This window comes from Gouania willdenowi, unplaced genomic scaffold, assembly GCF_900634775.1.
Source record: "Gouania willdenowi unplaced genomic scaffold, fGouWil2.1 scaffold_25_arrow_ctg1, whole genome shotgun sequence".
NCBI lineage: Eukaryota > Metazoa > Chordata > Actinopteri > Blenniiformes > Gobiesocidae > Gouania > Gouania willdenowi.
The window spans coordinates 1-19,803 of NW_021145017.1; the positions used below are offsets into that span (position 1 = coordinate 1).

General features: G+C 40.8%; 1 protein-coding gene across 1 annotated transcript; it reads left to right on the top strand.

Moving 5' to 3' along the window:
• Positions 1 to 5,289: 5,289 nt before the first annotated feature.
• On the top strand, positions 5,290 to 19,497 carry LOC114459093 (sodium channel protein type 5 subunit alpha-like; the record flags this gene model as incomplete). The annotated part of the gene is given in 16 exon segments (XM_028441449.1): positions 5,290 to 5,461; positions 6,718 to 6,722; positions 6,840 to 6,962; positions 7,039 to 7,193; positions 7,195 to 7,270; positions 7,272 to 7,316; positions 11,857 to 11,910; positions 12,039 to 12,176; positions 12,253 to 12,357; positions 12,906 to 13,034; positions 13,036 to 13,090; positions 13,093 to 13,176; positions 14,296 to 14,585; positions 14,587 to 15,022; positions 15,025 to 15,368; positions 15,370 to 19,497. Coding segments are annotated over 16 exon segments (2,427 nt in total), but the record flags the coding sequence as incomplete, so codon positions are not given.
• Positions 19,498 to 19,803: the final 306 nt, after the last annotated feature.

Sequence of the window (19,803 nt, forward strand, 5' to 3'; positions counted from 1 at the left end):
TTGTTATCTTGTATGTTTATGTTAGCCACTAGTTGTAAATGCTTGTGTTGTATGAACAGGATCATATGAAGGTTTGTCATTGAATAAGACCTAGAGGTCAAAGGTTGGGGCGGGGGGGTGTGGGGGGGGGGGTGACTGTGTTGAGCAGGTGCACAAAGCACTTCTGCTCACTGAGGAATACGTTTTAAAGCAAACATGGACGCTTCGCCCCAGTCCTTTCATCTGGAGATTCATGGACCAGTGCCGACTCATCGGGGCTGAAAACAAACGGCTCCTACCTTCCTGACTCAGCACACGCACACACACACACACACACGCAGCGTGCGGTCTAAAGAGTACACGAGTGCTCGTCGACGTTGGCCTGAAAGTGTCAGCAGGAGCACAGGAACAAAGAGCTTCCAGTTTAGGAGCAAAGTGGGTCAGCAGCTGGAAAAACTCCCAGAATTCCTCACAGCGTTCCCCACACCTGCAGAGACAGCATTAGTCAGACGCCAGCGAACGCACCGCAACCTGCAGCGAGGACACACACCACACACACACCACACACACAGGTAATCATCATCAGTTCTTCTCAAATCAGAATATCACCTCAAACAACCTCTGTGACCACAATCAAGGAAGAACACACACACACACACACACACACGCGGATCTGTTTAATTAAGGCTGATTTTAAAGCCACTTGTGAGTAAGCCTGGGAAATATATCTAGAATCAAAATGTATCACAATTTCTGTTTTTGCGATTTAGAAAATGACAATATTTCCTTTATCCATCAAACTCATTTCAGTTCAGGGGCCAAATACGGACCAGTTTTAACTCAAGTGGGCCACAGATTATAGGTTCGGGGGAAACGAACATTAATTTAATATTTTTAAAACTAGTACAGTGCCTGTCGGAAGTATGTATTCATATAGTGGGAGGAGCTTAAGTAGAGTTGTCAATCATGACCAAATGAGTTTGTGTTTGAAGGTTGTATGTACAGAGGTGTACATACTCTGTGTGTGATCTGGTTTAATTCTATGAGACATGATCATGATTAATGTCTTTGTTTTTTACTCACTTTCAGATTTTTTTCGTTTGGCGTTTTTTGGAGTCATTATGTGTATTTTTGGAGCCTTTTTGTTTATTATGTGTGTGTGTGTGTGTGTGTGTTTGACAGGAGTTCCACAGTGTGGATTGGTCACTCAGGGTATTTAAAAGCTGTTGACAACGTTACAGATGGAACAGATACCGTGTCACATATTGATCAGCTGTTTGTTAATAAATGAGGCTGTTATGGTTTTTCTGGTCAGACTTTATTGCAGTGGTTCCCAACCTTAGGTTGTGACCCCATTTTGAAATCACAAATTTCTGGCGACCCCAGAGACATTTTTATCTTCTTCTAGAATGAGTTTTTGATAAGTTTGAGTTGTTGTGAGTCGAGCCTGAATTAGTGTGAAAGTCAGCAGACGAGCTGTTTTATTTGAGCTACATCTGTATTTGAGAAGGTGAAATGATATAGAATACAGTTCTTTGAGATTGTGTGTGGTGTTTTAATTTGAACAATAATAACTTAGATTTTTTTTTAATTTATTCTAAATGTATTTTATTAATTTTTATTGTAATTAATTTAATATTAATTTAATTGATTTGATTTTAATTATTTTGGTCAATCACTAGAAATTCAAGGCGACTCTAAGGTTAAAAAAATGTAGCTTTATATCGTTTATCGTCATTTTGAGAAAAAATATTGATATATGATTTTGGTCACTATTGCCCAGCCCTACTTGTGAGGTCATGGTGTTGTTGTGTGACTGATAGACCTCATAGATGTCTCCACTGTGGGAGAATCTTTATTATCTCTATAGAACGTGTTCACGCTGAGTTTGGGGCCAAAGTCAGAAACGTTCACACACTTTTCGTTGTGAATCTGTGATAAACGAGGATGTTGGACCTGTTCATGTTGAATGCTTCACGACAATAAATAACATCCTCATTACGTTTTTTTTAGTTTCCATAATTTGTGGGTGTGTTATCATAAAAATGTCCCCAAATGTGATGAGAACCAGCGCACACACAGAGGTGCGTGCGCACACACCTACGGCCCAACAGCAGATGTCGCGTTAGCTTTGATTCATTTAAGAGATTGATGTCGCCGTCGTTTCTTCCCGAATCAGCAGATTTCCTCTCAGCAGGAACGAAAGGAAAGAAAGGAAAGACTCAGGATTCTGAAATTAAACCAAACAACTCATTAGACCAGTTCTAATTCCATCCATCCATCTTCATACCCGCTTATTCCGTTTAACAGGGTTGCGGGGTCAATCTCCGGCTCTCATAGGGCGCTGGGCGGGGGTACACCCTGGAGGGCACCAGTCCATCACAGGGCAACCATTCACTCTCTCATTCACTCCTATGGGCCATTTAGAGACTCTATCAACCGTACAGTCATGTTTTTGGATTGTGGTGAGGAAGCCACGCAGCACGGGGAGAACATGCAAACTCCACACAGAAAGGACCCAAGTCCACCCCAGGGCTTGAACCCAGGACCTTCTTGCTGTGGGGCGGATGTGCTAACCACTAATCCACCGTGCGCCCAGTTCTAATTCATTATTATTAATTATATTTGAATAAATAATGAAATACTAATAAGAAAACTGTAATATAAATACAACTATATTGTAGAATAACAAGAATAAAGTTTATAAAACATTATTTGAGTTCTGTGGTGATATTATTATATTTCCTGGTTTGTGTCTTTATGAATTAGGTTTTTTTTTTTTTTTTAACATAAATTAGCCGTAAAATGTCACTGTGACTTTGAACCAGGAATTTTCTGCTGACTCTGCATCAGCTGCGTGTGCACGTGTGGGCGTGCACGTGAGTCCAACAGCTGCTGCTTGAGGAAATCCAGGTGTGTGTGTGTGTAACATATATTTCACACATTTATTATAAAATGCCTCACAGAAACCTGATTTAAAAAAAATGAAACATGTAACTAAATTATATTTACTAGTACAGTGCCCGTCTGAAGTATGTGTTCATATAGTGGGAGGAGCTTAAGTAGAGTTGTCAATCATGGCCAAATGAGTTTGTGTTTGAAGGTTGTTTGTACAGAGGTGTATATACTCTGTAGTGTTATAAAGGGTTATTTGTGGGTGTTTGGAAGCCGTTGACAAAGTTTCCGGTGGAACAGGCACCACGTCAGACACACACACACACACACACACACAGACCTTTTTTGTTTTATAGATTGTAATCTATAATTTATAATATTTGTTCCTTAATGCAAATAAAGGAAGGTTAAGCTTGTGTTAGCATAACAAAACAAGACCCAAACATGCGGGACTCTTTGCTACCTGCTAAGTTAACAAAACAGGTTTGACTTGTTGCTACATGCTAAGCTAACCAAACATGTTGGACTCTTTGCTACATGCTAAGCTAACCAAACATGTAGGAGTGTCGCTACAGCTAAGCTAACCAAACATGTAGGCCTGTTCGCTACATGCTATGCTAACCAAACATGTGGACTCTTTGCTACCTGCTAAGCTAATCAAATATTTGTGACTTGTTGCTACATGCTAAGCTAACCAAACATGTAGGACTGGTTGTTACATGTTAAGTTAATTAAACATGTTGGACTGGTTGCCAATGCTAAGCAAACTCAACATGTAGGATTGGTTGCTACATACATTAGTCCGTAACTAAGAACAGGAACAGATCTATTCTTTATACATTTGTGATAAAGGACAGGAATAGATCTATTCTTATATATCTGTGATAAAGGACAGGAATAGATCTATTCTTTATATATCTGTAACCAGGAACAGATCTATTCTTTTATATATCTGTAACCAGGAACAGATCTATTCTTATATATCTATAACCAGGAACAGATCTATTCTTCATATGTCTGTGACTAAGGACAGGAACACACACTGTGATAATAACTGACAGTGTGTCAGGTTACGACTTGTTCTTTCTCATTGGTTACCGCAGTGACATGTGGGAGCAGAGCACCCATTAGTTGCCGTGGTAACGGGGGGCCGGTATAATCAGAGCTGTAATTACACACACACATTTTCATCCTGACTAAATGTACAGACTGACAAATTATTACTAAAATACATCAAATTTTTTACTGACACTAACTTTGTGTGTCCCTCAGTGTGTGTGTGTGTGTGCGGTGGTGTGTATCTCTAACAGTGTGTGTATGTGTGTCTGTGTGTGTGTGTGTGTATCTCTAACAGTGTGTGTGTGTGTGTGTGTATCTCTAACAGTGTGTGTGTGTGTATCTCTAACAGTGTGTGTATGTGTGTCTGTGTGTGTGTGTGTATCTCTAACAGTGTGTGTGTGTGTATCTCTAACAGTGTGTATCTTTAACAGTGTGTGTGTGTGTATCTCTAACAGTGTGTATCTTTAACAGTGTGTGTGCGGCACTCAGCGTGCTGTGACGTGGACACCTCGGGGGGTTCTGGTCTTTTGTGGTTCCGGACTGAGGAAGACCTGCTACCACATCGTAGAAACACAGCTGGTTTGAGACCTTCATCATCTTCATGATCTCCTCAGCTCTGGAGCTCTGGTCAGACTCTTCTACTCCTATACAATCTATGTTATACATCTATGTTATATAAGAGAGAACGAAGAAGAAGATTTATATTATACATGATATACAATCACAAAATGACCACAAATATACACAAAAACACACAAAGGACAGAAAAATACATAAAACCTTTGTTGTTTCCTGTGTTAAAGCTCTGATTGGTCGTTAATCTAACCATGTGACCCTCAGATACAATCACCTGTTTGTGGCCCCGCCCCCTGTGATAACAGATATAATCTCTGTTATGAATAACTGCTTGCTAAATTAGCTTGATTCTAACGCTCATGCTACGTCAGCGTTCTGTGTGTCAGAGGTGTAGAGTAGTGATATAGAAGGACTGTTGCCTGATTGTAATTGGACAAGTGAGTTATACATAAATAACTCAAGTACAAGTGAAAAGTAGTTTAATTAAATAGTTCTCAAAGTAAAAGTCACTAGTTCCTATACGTTTACTCTGATTGGTTGGTTAGGATGTGGTGCATTTGATTGTTTTCTGGTCATTTCATCTTTTCTTGTTTCACAATGTCAACAGATCGTTTTAAAACAAAATAATCATTTGCTCATTAACAGTTGAGTGTAGAAATGTAACAAATGACTTTACTTCTTTTAAAACCTACTTAAGTACAAATGAAATGACTAGTACCCATAAAAGCAGCTCAGTTACAGTACTGTGAGTACTTGTAATCATTACTTTCACCCGTACAGGCGTTTGAGGACATCTACGTAGAGCAGCGCCGTGTGGTGAAGGTGATTCTAGAGTTTGCTGATAAGATCTTCACCTACGTCTTCATCCTGGAGATGTTGCTCAAGTGGCTCGCCTACGGATTCAAGAAGTACTTCACCAACTACTGGTGCTGGCTGGACTTCATCAGTGGATGTGAGGGGTCCATGGCGACAGCCCATAAAACTACCTTTAGTGACGGATGCTGAGTCCAGCACAGGACAAGGGACGGGTAAAAAACCGCCAGCGGGTGCAGCTGGAGGCGAAAAGAACACGGGGAAAATTAGGCAGAGAAAGTAATGCCCAATGGGAGGCGGAACGGGGGGGAAAAAGGAAAGAACGCAGAGGGGAGAGGTAAAGCGGGGGGACAACAGAACAGCCGCGGACAACACACACACAGGAACACAGAAGACACAGGAAGACACAGAAGACACACACACACACACACACAAACACACACACACACACACACACACACACAGAAACACACACACACACACACACTAACACACATTAACACACACACACACATTAACACACACACACACACACACACACACACATTAACACACATTAATCCACACACACACATTAACACACATTAATACACACACACATTAACACACACACATTAACACACACATTAACACACACACATTAATATACACACACACACATTAATACACACACATACATGTTAACACACATTAACACACACATTAATACACACACACATTAATACACATTAACACACATTAACACACACACACACATTAACACACACACACGCACATTAACACACATTAACACACACACACACATTAATACACACACACATTAATACACACACGCACATTAACACACATTAACACAGACACATTAACACACACACACATTAATACACACACATACACATTAACACACACACATACACACACACATTAACACACACACGCACATTAACACACATTAACACACACACATTAATACACACACACACACACATTAACACACACACATTAAGACTGTAAATCTGTGTGTACAGCAGAACAGCCTCAGGGAAACACACCCACATTAACACACACAAACACACATTAACCACACATTAACACACATTAACACACACACATTAATACTCACACACACATTAATCCAACACACCACACATTGATACTCACACACATTAACACACACATTAATACTCACACACATTAACACACACACACACACACACACACACACACACATTAATACTCACACACACACATTATTTGGTTTGGTTTTAAAATAAAAGTAAAGATTTTTGTGTAATTCCAACCTATTTGTTTCTCTAAGTGTGAGATTTACAGTCATTCATTGTTTTGAAAAAAGTTGTGTTTTTGTTGCATCAATGCTTTTATTTTGTTTTGCAGTATCTGTAGGAGTAAAAAAAAAGAAATGTTTCTGTTCTGCAGGTTGGAGTGATTTAATTTGTATCCTTCCTGTCTGTCCTGTCTGTCCTGTCTGTCCTGTCTGTCCTGTCTGTCCCCTGCAGGTGTCCCTGGTCAGTTTAGTTGCAAAACAGTTGGGTTATTCTGACTTCGCAGCCATCAAATCTCTGCGAACGCTGCGAGCTCTGCGGCCGCTCCGTGCACTGTCCAGGTTCGAAGGCATGAGGGTAAGAACAAACACTTTTATTTGAAGGGCTCTCTGATAATGTTTGTATGAACACAGAAGTGTTCTCCTGTTCGTAGGTGGTGGTGAACGCGCTGATCGGAGCCATCCCGTCCATCATGAACGTGCTACTGGTGTGTCTAATTTTCTGGCTCATCTTCAGCATCATGGGCGTCAACCTGTTCGCCGGAAAGTTTGGTCGCTGCGTGAACCGCACGGGCTACGTGCACGAGGCGGGCCAAGGTCAACAACCGCAGCGAGTGTGAGGCGAACAACAACACAACGCTGTACTACTGGAGCAAGGTCAAAGTCAAACTTTGACAATGTCGGCGCCGGATACCTGGCCCTGCTGCAGGTGGTGAGTCATAGAGCCTTTGGATTGGTCTGTTTGGTAACCATGGCAACGAGAACAACAGTCATTGCGTTTGTAAAATAAGAGACGAGGTGGAAGAAAGAGTTTAATTTGCTGCGATGGTGCTGAATTATTTGCTAGAGCAGAGTTTCTCAATTAGGGGTACGTTGTACCCCTAGGGGTACGCAATGGCACCACAGAGGGTACGAGAGAGAGAGAGAGAGAGAGAGAGAGAGATGAAAATGAACAAATAAAGAATCTGTCTTGGTCCCGCCCCAGGTGTTGACATGACCAGAAATGTTAAAAAGTGTAGAAATAAATATATTCAGGGGAAACTAAATCAGGGTTTGAAACCTTGGGTTTCACCAGAAATTTCTGAAAAAAGAAATGTTTTAATTATTCATTTTAAATTCATTTTTAAAATAGTTGTATTAAAACAGTAAAAAAAAAGGTTTTTGGGTTCGCCAGAAATCTTGATCTAAAAAAGGTTGTGAAACCCACTCTTTAAAATGTGTTATCACTCATTCATTCATCATTATGATCTATAGATGTTTTTAAATTGTTTTTTATACTAAATGTTGTAGTCGTACAAAGGGGGGAACTAGGAATCATAAATACGATACTTAAGCCAAAAAAGTTTGAGAACCACTGGTCGAGTGGTTTGATATGAAACCAGTTTACTGATGAACCAGTGCCCCCTATTGATCTGGAGGCCAAAGATTTAAAACGTATCCTACATAAATATTGCCAATAATTTAATATTTATACATAGCAGAAATGCACGGAAACAAACACACACGCTGAGGTCACTTGAGATTTGATGTGCAGCTGTTAGCTACACATGCTAAAGCTAACATTAGCTCTCCTGTTTTACAGTGGAAAATATGGTGTAAATGTGTGATATTTTTCTTAAACATGGGTGAGGGTTTAGTCTGTGTCAGAGAGATATTTACATTTCAGAAGGTGAAGTCCGTCATATCACTTCATATTACGTCAGAGTTTGTGTTTGACGTGACTTTGGAACACAGTCGGGTTGATTGTGTACTTGTTGTTGTGTGACAGGAGGGGGAGGGGCTCTCCTGTGTTCCTTCTCTCTTTTGTCTGACTGTCATTTTCTCCCACGCCTTTTTTCTGCGTCGCTCTCATGTCAGACTTTTTCCACTCTCTCTCCTCGTTCCGTTCGTCTCCATTTCCTCTCATCATCTTCGCTTTGATTCACTTAGTCGTAAACAGGTTGTTAATTATCAGCAGAGCGCTGAGAGGGGAGGGAAGCATGGAAACAAGATTAGCATTAGCGTTAGCTGCAGCATCTCTTCATCATTCATGCTAGCTGTTTAGTTGTCCTCACAGATGTATAAAGAATAGATCTGTTCCTGTCCTCTGTCACAGCCTGCTTTTCATAGCATTTGTTTGGTAACATTTAAGCTACATAAGTGCTACATGCTAACTTAGGGTGACTATATTTTGATTTCCAAAAAAAGAACATTCTCAAAAAGTACTTAACGTTTTCATGAATCTACCTTGTAACGGCAAAATAGAATATAATAGATAAATTAATCAGTTGTAATTGTCCATAAGCTAAAAAAATAATTTCTCTCTTTATAACAGAGTTTAAAAAAAAATCTGTTATCAGTGGTGACTCAAGTTAAATCACCTTTATTATGCATTTTAATAATTTCGTATGAAATCTTTTAATCATTGAAACAATATGAGAAACATCTCCTAGAAATAAAACATGTAACAAAAGATTCAAGACTTACAGAACATTAAATAATCATTAAATATACACTTCAATAAATAACCTTTTCAATTAAATCCACTGTTCATGTGGATCTTGTTGGGTTATTTCTTCTTTTTTACTATAGACTATATTTTGTTCAGCGCTCTGAGATGACTTTATTGTATTTGCGCTATATAAATAAAGTTGAATTGAATTTAATTATTTGGTCTCTTTTAATCTCTCTCTCTTGGTCTTTGCTCCTCTTTCTATTTTCCTCGCGTAACGATTTCATCAAAACAAAGCGCCATCTTTTAATGATTTCGTCGTGGGTTAGTAAAGCAACTCCTTAGCTTTCAGAAACTGGTGGAATTTCTCCAATAGGGCAAATATTAGTGGTGCTACATGCTAACTACTACATGCTATATATAAGGTGCTACATGCTATTTACTATGTGCTATATGCTAATTACTAAGTGCTACATGCTAACTACTACATGCTATATCTGACTGTAGAAGAGCTGAGCGTAAATGGAGATCAACAAAACTCCAAATTCATCTAGAACTGTACAAAATAAGTCTGCGAAAATTCAATGATGGCTTGTTCAAAGCAAGGCAGCAATACTTTTCTGAAATTATTGCCAAAAATGTCAACAACTCTCCCACGTTGTTTTCTGTAATTGAAAAGCTCACAACCCCCCCAGATCAGATAGCCCCTGAATTACTGTCAGCTGGAAAATGCAATGAATTTTCTGTATATTTCAATGAAAAAAATACAATCAATAAGGTCAAACATCAGAACAAACCAGCAAAATAGCAAAAAGCTTGAACAGCTTCAACCACTGAGGGAGGAGTCAATTACAATGTTAGAGTTGATTACAGTGAACCCCAAAAACAATAGAGGAAACTGTTCAGCAGCTGAATCCATCATCGTGCTGCCTTGACACAATACCCTCAAACTTCTTTAAAACTGTTGTAAAGTCATTTATCACTGATTAGTGTCAGATAATTAACTGATCATTCCAATCAGGCACCGTACCAAAATCCCTGAAAGTAGCTGCTGTGAAACCTCTGTTAAAAAGAGAACACTGGATGCCTCTATACTGGCTAACTATAGACCAATCAGAACCTTCCATTCATGGCCAAGATCATTGAGAAGGTGGTCTTCAACCAACTGAGTCAATTCTTAACATTCAACAAAATATTTGATAAATTTCAGTCAGGTTTTGGTTCTCATCACAGCACAGAAACTGATCTGATCAAAGTGATCGATGACATAAGGTTGAACACTGATTCAGGAAAAGTATCTGTTCTCATTCTATTGATCTAAGTCTGCATTTGACACTGTAGATCATACAATTTTGTTGCACAGATTGTAAACATGGGTTGGACTAAATGGAAAAGTAATGCAATGGTTTAAGTTCTACTTGGAGGAGCGAAGCTATTTTGTAAACATTGTAAACTTTGAATCTGACAGATTACCAATGTCCTGTGGGGTTCCTCAGGGATCTGTTCTTATACCTCTTCTGTTTAACCTTTACATGCTTCCTTTAGGACAATTTTACACAACTGTAAGGTTGATTATCAGAGCTACGCAGATGACACACAACTATATCTATCACTGAACCCAGATGACTATGGTCCCATTGAGGTGTTGTGTGACTGTTTAGAAAAAGTAAACTGATGGATGAGTGAAAACTTCCTTCAACTAAACCATGACAAGACGGAGGTGATTGTCTTTGGTAACAAGGAAAAGAGGACTGCTGTCAGCAATTATCTGAGTCTGGATCTTTAGAAGATAAAGACCAAGTCAAAAACCTTGGTGTTCTGATGACTCAGATCTGACATTCAGCATCAGATCAAATCTATCACAAAAACATCTTCTACCACCTAAAGAACATCTCCAGAGTGAAAGGTTTAATGACTCAGAAAGATCAGGAGAAACTGGTCCATGCTTTTATCTCCAGCAGACTGGACTATTGTAATGGTCTTCATCAAACATCTACAGCTGGTTCAGAACGCTGCAGCTCAGGTCTGAACCAGAACAAAGAGGTCAGAACACATTAGTCCAGTTTTCAAGTCTTTACACTGGCTCCCAGTCAGCCTCAGAGGAGACTGTAAAGTTCTGCTGCTGGTTATAAATGTGTGAATGGGTTTGGTCCAGAATACATCAGTGAGATGTTAGTCAGGTATGAACCCAGCAGGTCTCTGAGATCTATGGACACAGGTCAGATAGTGGAGCCCAGAGCCCACAGTAACCATGGTGATGCTGTGTTAGTTGTTATGCTGCAAAGAAGTGGAAACAAACTGCAGCAGAGCTGAAGTCAGCATCACATGTGAACATTTTTAAATCAAAGTTAAAGGAACTTTTTTATCTACTGTATATGATTGAGAGAGAGATTTATGGTCATGTTGATGATGTCATGATGATTTTACTGATGATTTTAATTGATTTTACTGATGATTTTAATTGATTTTACTGATGATTTTAATTGATTTTACTGATGATTTTAAATGTTCTTTTTGATTTTAAACCAATTGAATGTTTTATCATGTAAAGCACATGAGTTGCCTTGAGTATGAAATGCTGCTATACAAATAAATTTCCCTTGCCTTTGCCTATATATAAGGTGCTACATGCTATTTACTATGTGCTATATGCTCATTTCTAAGTGCTATATGCTAACTACTACATGCTACTTGCTTTATGCTACATGGGCTACATGTTTATTGTAATTAACCTCTACTGAGAAAGCTCAGAGACAAAGAGCAGAGGCAGGCTGCTGTTGAGTATTGACTAGTTTAATAAAAAACTGTTTTTGTGTTTCAGGCTACGTTCAAAGGTTGGATGGAGATCATGTACGCAGCCGTGGACTCCAGAGCTGTAAGTGTAGATTATTCTGATGAACTGAATCATCCAGAGATGAAGGAATATTTATTTATAATATATAATCAGTATTGAATACAAAAATACTATAATACCTGTGTTCTTCTTCTTTGTTTCCATTTGAGGTTGAGGAGCAGCCCATCAAAGAGATCAACCTCTACATGTATCTGTACTTTGTCATCTTCATCATCTTTGGCTCCTTCTTCACCCTCAACCTCTTCATCGGAGTCATTATCGACAACTTCAACCAGCAGAAGAGAAAGATGAGTCTCACTCACGCTCACAGCGCCTCCCGCTGGCCTCTGGGTGAATAACACTGTTTGTTTTTTGTTTGTTTACTTAGGAGGGCAGGACATCTTTATGACGGAGGAGCAGAAAAAATACTACAACGCCATGAAGAAGCTTGGCTCCAAGAAACCCCAGAAACCCATTCCACGACCTCTGGTAGACATGCCAACATTTTTATATACATCTCCATACACTGTGTTTATATATACACACACATATACTGTACCCTCGAAAATTATGCTGAAGTTTGATGTGAGATCGTAATAGCATTAGCATGTGTGTATTATCATTTGCTTTACGCGATTGCATTCCAATTTTATACAGTTGTACAGTGACTGTATATGTGTGACACAAACTTTTGAGCATATCACTTTTATACGCTGACAGCATTACTTTAACTTGTACCACCTTTACGTGCTCATTTACATTAAGTGTGTTCCTATTATCATTACGTGCTAGCTTAAGTGTTTTGTTAGCTAATGTCACCTTTACGCGCTAATAACTGATGTTTAATGTGGTTTTTGTTATAACTAACAATTTAACGTAGTTTTTGTTTTAACTGATGTTTAACAGTTTTTCTTCTAACTGATGTTCAATGTAATATTTTTGTTCTAACTATAGTTCAACGTATTATTTTTGTAGTTTAACGTAGTTTTTTTTCTGATGTTTACCATAGTTTTTAACATGCTCTTCTGTGCGTGCAGAACTCGCTGCAGGGCTTCTTCTTCGACCTGGTGGGGAAGCAGGCGTTCGACATCGTCATCATGGTTCTAATCCTGCTCAACATGATCACCATGATGGTGGAGACGGACGAGCAGTCGCCGCAGAACGAGAGAGATCCTGCTTAACGTCAACATCGCCTTCATTGTGGTCTTCACCGCTGAGTGCCTCATAAGATCATGGGGCTGCGATGCTACTTCTTCACCGTCGGCTGGAACATCTTCGACTTTGTGGTCGTCATCCTGTCCATCGTCGGTGAGAAACACACTCGCTTGGGGACCGTACAGCTGTAGCTGCCACGTAGTGCCTTGAATCAGATTATTATTATATTATTGTTTCAGTCTTTTCTGGACTGTTTAAGAATTTTCTGGTATTGGTTACAGACCAGTTTCACACCCATTCTGACCTTGATTTAGATGTGTTTGTGCACGAGCTGACAAAATTACCTGCTTTGGTGTGTGTGTGTGTGTGTGTGACCGTGTGCGTTATCTGTCGACACACAGATCACATTAGCAGCTTTTATGTTTACCTGCACCAAGGTCCTGTGACACACACACACACACACACACACACACACACACACACAAGCAAACATCAACCCAAAGCAGGTAATTTTGTCAACAGCTCGTGTGTGTGTGTGTATGTGCGTGTGTGTGTGTGTGTGTGTGTGTAATTAAGTGCGTCAGGCTCAGACGAGGCCGTCTGGGGGAGGTGAAGGTAACAGCGGCAATCAGAGCTGCCAGAGGGCAGTCCTGGAAGACAAATCAAACATGATTGACCCGTTACACCGTGCGTGTGTGCGTGCGTGCGTGCGTGCGTACGTGCGTGTGTGTGTGTGTGCGACCCAACGTGTTTGACACAGACGTTGAGTTGATATACAATGTGATGTGATTCCTTCTTCACTCCCCCAAGCTCATCGCCTCCATCTCCCATAACTCTGTACAGCGTGTGTTTATGTGTGTGTGTGTGTGTGTGTGTGTGTGTGTGTCAGAGAGTTACAGCATCAGACTCCAACGTCTTGGCTCGACCAACCAATCTTAATTCTAAGCATTATAACCTTAATATAATCTTCTTTACCTGAAGTGTCGAAAAAGACAAAATAAAATAATACGGATCATTTTGTCATTAGTAAGATGAACTTCGTTAAATTTTAAAGTACTGTAAAACTCTTATACAAGCCTAAATTTACATTAACATGTTCACGTAAATACATTACAGGATTGTGTATTACCTTTACGTGCTTAGGTTAAACACGGAAATGCGGATTACCGTTACATGATAACACTTCACTTTTTTGCAAAAGTGTGTTTTATCTTAATTTTTGATTCCTTTAAGCAAGTGAGTGTTAGTTGTTTTCTCTTTTTCTCTTTTCAGGGATTGTCCTCGCCGACATCATCGAGAAGTACTTTGTGTCGCCAACACTATTCCGAGTTATCCGCCTGGCCCGTATCGGAAGAATTCTACGTCTCATCCGAGGCGCGAAGGGAATCCGGACGTTACTGTTCGCCCTCATGATGTCGCTCCCGGCTCTCTTCAACATCGGGCTGCTTCTCTTTCTCGTCATGTTCATCTACGCCATCTTTGGCATGGCCAACTTTGCCTACGTGAAACGGCAGGCGGGCATCGACGACATGTTCAACTTCGAGACTTTTGGGAATAGCATGAATCTGCCTTTTCCAGATCACCACGTCGGCCGGCTGGGACAGCCTGCTCAGCCCCATCCTCAACAACTCCCCGGAGGAGTGCAACGCCAACATTCCGCACACCGGCACCACCGTCAAGGGCAATTGTGGGGAACCCATCAGTGGGCATACCTTCTTCGTCACCTACATCATCATCTCTTTCCTCATCGTGGTCAACATGTACATCGCCATCATCTTGGAGAACTTTAGCGTGGCGACTGAGGAAAGCACAGAGCCACTGAGCGAGGACGACTTTGAGATGTTCTACGAGGTTTGGGAGAAGTTTGACCCCGAGGCCACACAGTTCATCGAGTATGCAAAGCTGTCTGACTTTGCCGACTCCCTGCTTGACCCGCTACGCATCTCCAAGCCCAACAAGATCAAACTGATTTCCATGGACCTGCCTATGGTCAGCGGGGACAAATCCACTGTTTGGACATCCTGTTCGCCTTCACCAAACGCGTCCTGGGTGAGTCGGGAGAAATGGATGCGCTCAAGCAGCAGATGGAGGAGAAGTTCATGATGGCCAACCCATCTAAGATCTCCTATGAGCCCATCACCACTACGCTGAGGCGCAAACAGGAGGAAGTGTCCGCCACCGTCATCCAGAGGTGTTTCCGCAGACACTTACTGAGGAGGCAGATGAAGGCCGCCTCCTACATTTACCGCCAAATCACCACGCCGCATCTCAGGAACAGTGGCATTGACGAAGGTGGCGAAGACAAAATATTCGGCGAAGACGCTCCAGAGAAAGAAGGTCTAATTTGCCGACATGATGAGGGAGAACTACGTCACCTGCGTTTTGGCAATGGAGACGATCTCATCCACTTCATCGCCGCCGTCCTACGACAGCGTGACGCGCGCTGCGTCGGAAATCTTTCATCCGCACAATGCCAAGCCAGAAACTGTCCACGCTGATGGTGAGACGAACAAACAGTCGCCAGCTTCGCAAGAACCTAATGATGGAGAACCGGTACCGTAAGGAATTGCAACAAAATAATCCAACGAAATGAAGATTATTGTGTTGATCTTCAAACTATTTGTTACTGAATGTACCGACACAACGCCAGAGAGAACAAACTAATGATATCTACTACCTTTAACGGTTCTGACGGAGGTTCCAGAAGTCAGAGACTTTTGGAGCTTCTGTGGGAGGTCCTGTCGCTGTCCAGGAAAAGCTCCTCCTTTAGCCAGAAGTTCAAAGCAAGTGCTGACCTTTGACCTCCACTGCAGGAGACTATATCGTGGATATTTGCTTTATTACCTGGCGTGGGGCGGGTTCGTGCCTTCCCTAAAGTTGATCAGTAATCTATGAGGACAAGAGAGGACAACATAAAAACACAAAACATTTTATTAGTTATCGTATAACATTGTGTCTTTTACTAGCGGTGCAATTATTCCTATTTTTTATATTTTTTAGAGTAAGTTAGCGATCTGTAGACCACAAGAAGGTTCCTGAACCGCAAGATAGAGATTGTTCTAGAGCAGAGGATGAAAAGGCATGAAAGGGTGTGGCTTTTGTCCCTTGTTTAGTTTTTTTTTGGGCAGTTTTTTGCCTTTTTGAGTTTACACGGGCCGTCCCAATTCCCTCCACCAGGGGGCAATTGCATGCCGGAGAGGAGGACAAAGGACTGATGTCTTTATGAGCTTTTTCGCAAAAAAAAACACCAAAAACTTACACGAGTGCACAAGAGATTTTCTATTGCGTCCTGACCTCTGAAGGCGTGTGTACTTCCTGTCACCTTATTAGCCAGCGTTTGGTCTTCTAGGAATTAAAGTGGAGGTTAATGGCCAACAATCAAACCTGTAAGAAGCAGTACTTTCCCAGAATCACCGTCTGTGACTCACTTATCGTTTTAGTCCCAGATGCATGAAGTCGGCCGAGCGCCGACAAGAGTGCGACAATCAGCTCAGCATCCGGATTCCGTTGGTGTCCTGGGAAAACTCTGGTCCTCTGAACACAGACTAAAAATGAAAGATTAGATTAGGTTTTACTAAGTCCAGTTTGTGCCGACATGGTTTACAGACTTTTTTGTTTACCACTTTTTTTTTTTATGTTTTGAGACTCCTGTTCTGTTAGTGTTAAGAGACTTTTTTTCCCCGACACACTTTCTCTGACTCGTTACCTGAGTTTTATTTCATGTATTCAGTTTATCTACTAACATGTTTCACACTCTAAACAAAGTTAAAATGTCTCTCAGGAGCTTTCAGATGGTTCTAGTCCAGATTAGGATTTTTACACACTGGGACTTTTATTTCTGTGCTTTTATTTCTACTTCCCTTTCCCGACTCCTCTCCGAACTGCTTTCAGGCTTTGTGGACTTGTTTTTGGCCAGTTATTCCAACATCTAAATGGGTTGTTTTGTTTGTTAAAGGTTTGGTAAGGTCCAGTACGTTTGATATATTGTCCATTGATCCAGTTTAGACCAGTTTAGACCCGTGTTACAGAAGAAGGGAACGTACTTGTGGGACTTAACTAGTCTTTGTTTTTGTCTTTAAATACGATGACACTAAGTCTCATTCCATTATCTGTCTTTGACGTTCATGTTGCTTCTTGCTCTTTAAACACGTCCGTGACTTCTTTTCTCTATTTGGACTTTTCTATCAGGGTTCTTTTCACACACCCTCGATGAAGACCGTGATCTCTGCTCAGTGACCAAAAGAACAAAGTTGTGGATACAGAGGAAACATCTGCACTGTCGGAGATACAGTGAGAATTCCCATGACTTGAACAAATGTACAGTTAGTTTGATTAAATCCCTTTGAAAAAGTTTCCAGTAAACTGTTGCAATAATCCAATAATGACAAAATGTTAGTGCTGTTGAATCGTGTGTTTAGGACACTCCTGAAGTGTTTTGGCATTAGAGCTAGCTTGAGTACTGCCTTTGCTGGCTCGCTAATATACCGACTCGTCTGAGAGTGTTTCCAGGACACCAAACGACCTCGCTGGACTAACACGTCGAATCCGAAAGGTTGACTTTACGCGTTTGTGTTGATGCTGACGATTTCAAGAAAAGCAGGTAAACTAAAGTCCACGTATGCATCTTTTCTAGACGTGTTTCTACTCACGGCGAGGTTTTACAGCTTTGGGTTTTCCTTGATGATGTCAAGTTCGGAGCGACTCCGAGCACGTATTTATTTATTTATTTATGGGTCTGTTGTTTAGTGGACGTCCTTGTTGATGGCCTTTCTTCTTCTTTTGTATTGATTTTGCACGTTTTTGGGGGCGGTTGAGCCGAGGTCGACAGCGGCTTTTTGTCGATTTTGCACAGAAAAATATAAAAACACGAATCGCGTTGAGCAATAACGTTTGCCGAAAACCATGGGAGTGAACCGTAGATGCTTTCTACAGAGCGAGGGAAGTTAAGGACAGTGTTACCGTGGAAAGGAAGGAAGCAGCGCGACCAGACAAAGTGTCAAAATAAAAGTGTACAGCCTTTGATATCTGGGACCTCTCTCTCAGCCCTCTCTGGTCATGGTCAGCCGAGGAGGATCTTTACGCTTTCCTCTGAGGAATGAAGGACTACAGCAGCACCGTGCAGACTCTGTTCCTGCTGACAGGAGGACCGGGAGGAGCAGGTGAAACGGGTCGGGACTCGGCCGAGGCCTTTTTCATGTGTCGTGGCGCTGAAGGGCTGTTTTCAGTAGCAATAGACTCAGAGTGTGCCTGTTACACTCCCAAGCCATGCTTTCCCATTGGGTGACTGGTCATGTGACTGACTGATGGGCTGATTGTTGTGGGCGGGGTCAGAGAGCTGATTGGCTGGTGTTTAACCCTCTTCCTACGTACAAGTCTTTGTGTACAAGCAGCGCTTTCAGATTTTGCACATTTGTAAAAGAAAACAAACCCTTGACTGAACGTCTGCCACATACGACTATCAGCCATTGCATTATGAGACCACGCGCTGATCCCAGGGAGTTCAGTCATCGTCTGACCCATACAGGACACACTTCACCACTTCAGGACTTATAGCACATTCGTTAAACACCAAACCTCAAACCAAGGGAGGAACATGACTAAAGTCTGACTTCAATCGAGTCGACAGAACTTTATATGATCAGTGCTGCGAGAGGAGGACCAGTTCATGATTAGCGCATTTAAAAAAGTGTCACTGAATAGAATTGAAAATTCCTAAAATCTGCCTCGAATCGTCGTGAAAAACTTTGTACTTAGTAAGTTTGGGACCAAATTATTTTCACATTAAAGCACAAGAGCTTCTTCTCAGTTTGGACACTGGCATTGAGAACATCATCATCAACGTCATTTAACCTTTTCAATCACACTCGGGATAAAGTTTGCGTACATTCCACTCACTCATCATTTCCGACTTTGTGTAGAGCATTTAGAGGCAAAAGGAAGGAGAAATGGTTCAGATTCACTGAAGAATGCCCACAATTTTATTTTGAAAGCGAACTTAATTCTAAAGTTGTTAAAAGAAGCCGTCGCTGGCTAACAAAAAGGCCAAAGATACATTATGGCTTTTTTAAATTAGGTCTTAAGGAGCTGCTTAGTAGCAATGGTAGAGCCTGTAGGTCTCGGTAAGAACATATATACACAAACGGCTTCTCACACTAACAACTAAGCACACACGCAAGCTTAAAGACCACAAGTTAAGCTCAATGGAGTCCAAACATGTTTTACTGCATGTAGTACAAACTTTGACCTTCAAAATAAAAAACTAAATATTTTATATTGAAATATAAGAATATTCTGAAACATTGACAGCGTAGGTAAATCCTGCGCTCACAAACAGATACTTTGTGTTTCCATATGTTCCTAGTCGGAAACAAAGACCAGAACCAAGTCTAGAACAAGTGTAAAAACCAAGACAAAACAGAAGCAGTGTGAAAATAGTCTTAGATCAGAAATGGTCAAAAACCAAGACCAGATCTAGAAATGATGTGACATCACTTTGAAACTAGGGCAGGAACCAATCGTTCACCAATACCAAGACCAGGGCTGGGATCAATTACATTTTTTAGTTACAATTACATTTTCAATTACCCATGTTCAAATACAATTCAATTACGATTACAGTGACCAGCATTTTTTTCTAATTACAGTTAAATTACAATTTTTGTTATCCTCAGAAAGTCAATTACAATTACGTTCTATATTACTAAAGTTCAATTACAATTAATCACAATTACTGAGCCTTTAATAAATAACCTAATAAAAGTTAAGCATCTATTATTATAA